This window comes from Bremia lactucae (assembly GCF_004359215.1).
Source record: "Bremia lactucae strain SF5 chromosome Unknown BlacSF5_NotPlaced_4_SHOA01000001.1_737238bp, whole genome shotgun sequence".
In the NCBI taxonomy this organism is placed as follows: Eukaryota; Oomycota; class Peronosporomycetes; order Peronosporales; family Peronosporaceae; genus Bremia; species Bremia lactucae.
In genome coordinates, this window is record NW_027152016.1 from 164,930 (window position 1) to 168,858 (window position 3,929).

The following is a 3,929-nucleotide window of genomic DNA, read 5'->3' on the forward strand; positions in this document are numbered from 1 at the left end:
AAAAGAGGAACTGCACTTTATTTAGTTATTGAATCTAAAGCCTCACACTAGCTAATATAAAAATAGATTCGGCCGCCACTGGCGGCGACCACATTTGTTAAAAATGGGATCTAAGTAAATAACTATTTTAGAATAGGAAAAAAAGGGTATTTGTACCATAAAGTAAATTTACCACAACAACGATTCTCCAATCGGTGTTCATAAAAATTTTGGGATTTAGTAATGTTTTTGGGACTTGGTAGATGTGTGACGGTCGCCATTTGCGTCGTTATTCCATCGCTATTCTAAAAAATTTCATTCTGCACCTTCTACTTTTATGAAAGATTTCGTCGCCATCTCAAGCTTCGCGACTTTAGCTACTAATCGACACTGCCAGCCTTTTAAGCAATGGTTGACGCTGCTGAGCTTAAAAAGAAGTGTGAGAGCCTTAAAGAGACAATCGAGAAAACGCGAGACGCGAAAAGCAACGGCGGATTCCAAAGCATCAATGCCAGTGCTAGTGCCAAGGCGATCCCGGCTGCCCCGCAATGCCGACGACTACTGAAGGGTCACTTTGGCAAGATCTATGCTATGCAATGGGGCGGCGTTGGCTCAAGCCTTGTGTCTGCATCGCAGGATGGCAAACTCATTGTGTGGAACGCGCAGACCACCAGTAAGATTCGAGCCATTCCGCTGCGCTCCAGCTGGGTCATGACGTGTGCCTTCGAGCAGAAACACAGCAACATGGTGGCGTGTGGTGGCCTTGACAATCTTTGTAGTATATTCCATTTATCTCGAGCCCCGGTCATGCGCGCGACAAAGGAGCTCGCCGCTCATGATGGCTACCTAAGCTGCTGCAGATTTATCGACGAAACCAGCATAGTCACAAGCTCCGGGGACTCGAATTGCGTCCTATGGGATGTGGAGAGTGGCGAGGTGAAAACCACATTTCGGGAACATTCAAGCGACGTCATGTCGGTCAGCATCAATCCGCACAATCCGAGCATGTTCCTATCGGGTTCCTGTGATACAACGGCGAAAGTCTGGGATATCAGAACTGGAAAGACTACGCACACGTTCCATGGTCATGAGTCCGACATCAACTCGGTCGATTTTTTCCCTAGTGGCAATGCCCTCGGCACGGGCTCTGATGACTCGAGTTGCCGACTCTTTGACCTCCGAGCTTATGGCGAACTCAATAATTTTAGCAATGACAAAATTTTGTGTGGCATCACATCCGTGAGCTTTTCCAAGTCTGGCCGATTTGTCTTTGCGGGCTATGACGACTACAACTGTTACTGTTGGGACGTGCTTAGCACCACGGGCGCCCACGTTTATCAGCTGGAAGGTCACGAGAGCCGCGTGTCTTGCCTGGGAGTGGACCCGGCAGGACAGGCACTCTGCACGGGCAGCTGGGACACTTTACTTAAAATTTGGGCGTAGGCAAGACAGAGGCATCCAAAGATCAATTATCATCCTTGTACGAAATTATATTGGCTCACTAGTCTGAGTTTTTCCGTCTAAAAGGCGAGATGTGAACGAAAGTTGTACCCATTTGATTTAAAAGCCGTTTATAGCAAAATTTGTAACAGAAAGGCTTGCTACCAATTAAACCCCGACTCCTTACGTCGCGACGTTACAGTATCCGACATTATTTCTATCTCAAAACCATGTCGATCGCATTTGATCCGACTTTGCCACCGTGTCTTGTAAACAGATATGATCAAGAGGGCGAACTTGCAAGAATCGATCGACTATCAAATGCAAACAGAAGGATGTACATTTGATTAACCGCGTCGGAAATTTGAAGTGAGTGCGATGAGAATATACAACAATAGTCAACGAACGCCCTGTTGGAACCTCCCTAAAGCTAATATAAAAATGTGACGGGTCCTCTTACAGCGATAACTTTAGTAGAGAATGTGTCCCTTTGAATTAGTCATTAGTTAAATTGATAGCAAGAAATTACAAAAAGTGTCTATCGATTATAAAATTGCTTCACGTTTCTGCCACTTCGCATCGTAGTTGATCTTTACTTGACACCGAACTCTGTATCTAGTTCGTGACGCTCGTACTGTTGCTAAATGCACACATTTGCAATAAACACCTTATGTACCTGGAGTTTCGTACAGCTCGATTGTTTTTTTCTAATGTACCACGAAAGATGATGACATGAACGCTTCAGTCCTCCACACAATTTTTTTCTCCCACTCGGTAGCCGAAAGGAAAATATAAAGATTTTCAATCGAGCGGAGAGAATAATACTGTCCACGGGCCAAATGTTAACAGGACCCCACGAAATGTTCATCAAAAACCATCTGCTTGCGCGTGGCTGCATGAGGGTAAAAGACCAAGCATCACATTTTCTAAAAAAACGATTACGCCATCGCAGTTAAAGGTCGTCAATGGTCAAAATGAAGTTATGAATCGAAACTCATCCAAAAAATTCTCTCGTGGCGTCTGGAGGATTGGTACTTGAGGGTGACACCATCCTTGACGATGGGGTCGAGTTCGTCGAGATATCAAATGAATCCAAGGGGTTTTGCCGTATCACTTCATCTGCTGCAACTTTAAGGGCATCGGCTTTCAAACCGGCAAGCAAGCATCGAATGCAAAAGACCACACTGCGCTGCGAGACTTGACGAGTAGTAGCCGATAGAAAGCATAGCTTTTTAGTGACGCTGCAGCGCGAGCACATGATGTTTAAGCAAATGCCGCAGAGTTGAGGACGACTGGGAACATGAGAGCAAATGATGCACTGCGTATTCGGAGGGTCCAATTGAATGGTCTTTCGAGTCATCCAGAGCCAGTGGAGTTTCTTCATCTGTCCACAGTGCACAATGTTACTAAACGACATGAGGGCGTCAGCGGTAATGGATACAGCAACGCCCTGCTGTATGCTGCCCATGGCATCGACAAAACCCTTTACATAAAGTTCTATTTTGCCGGATGTCTTTTGACGAAAAAGCACGCAGATCGAAGTGCTTGCTCGCACGATTTGATACTCGAATAGCTCGCGGATCGTCGAAATCTGCAGCGAATGAACCAAGCTGTAACCAATTCGTTCCCCAGACTCGCCCTGGAGGCTACCAACGGACTCCAAGTACACAAAGTCTCGCGGTCGAACGACATTCCGTAGTAAACAGGACGCGCCCATTGAAACGCTCCACTTAAGGAACATTCCACGAACAGGATCTTTCGGGGAAGGCTCGACAATAGTTGCTAGGACCTTGCAATCCACGATTTTGTCATTCGTGTACGACGCCTTGATCTTTAAAAGCTCTGTACTTCCATTAATTAGTCCATAGGCCATGTCATCAAACTCCCCTTCGATCGTACCGAATGCTAACAATCCAAGAGTTTTGGTCGATGACGTCATGACACTCGAACCAAGTCGTTTGTGGGTGAACACCTGGGACCTCTCGGTGCCAATACCGCGCAAATCTCGATACGACGTCATTGCATCTCGAGTCTTGACAACTTTCCATTGCTCTTTGTCAAGTATGCATTTATGTGTAAAGCGAAAAGTTGTATATTCGTCGATTGCGCTGTGGACGAAACCCTCCGATAATGTCTGGAGCTCATGTCGGTCCTCCTCCGACAAGACGAGCGTTGGAAACGTATCGGCCGGCAATGGGAAGCGCATGCTTGTCAGCACGAACTGCCGTTAAAAAAAGAAAATTGGAAATTACAACACATCTGACAAAGCGTATCACGCTTGGCTTCATGGCATGGCGGTATAAATATGCGAGATTAACTCGCTATAAAACTGTCTGAAAATTTGTATCACAAGTCTAAGAATTTTTAAGTAGGCTTGTAAAGAAGTTCAGGAATTAATGGCCCCTGACAGATGGCTCTATGATCTCTATGGAGGCAAAGAGTCACCAGAAACAGAAAATTCAGGAGATCGATCGATCAAGTTATTTTCGCATCCATGTTCAAGATACGCG

General features: G+C 45.7%; 2 protein-coding genes across 2 annotated transcripts; one reads left to right on the forward strand and one right to left on the reverse strand.

Annotated features, from left to right (window-relative positions):
* Positions 1 to 387: 387 nt before the first annotated feature.
* Positions 388 to 1,422, forward strand: CCR75_005080 (uncharacterized protein; the record flags this gene model as incomplete). The annotated part of the gene is made up of 1 exon (XM_067963163.1): positions 388 to 1,422. One exon carries the CDS (start codon positions 388 to 390, stop codon positions 1,420 to 1,422), a length of 1,035 nt encoding a protein of 344 aa, XP_067823880.1.
* Positions 1,423 to 2,413: 991 nt separating this feature from the next.
* On the reverse strand, positions 2,414 to 3,625 carry CCR75_005081 (uncharacterized protein; the record flags this gene model as incomplete). Its single annotated transcript, XM_067963164.1, has 1 exon — positions 2,414 to 3,625. One exon carries the CDS (start codon positions 3,623 to 3,625, stop codon positions 2,414 to 2,416), a length of 1,212 nt encoding a protein of 403 aa, XP_067823881.1.
* Positions 3,626 to 3,929: the final 304 nt, after the last annotated feature.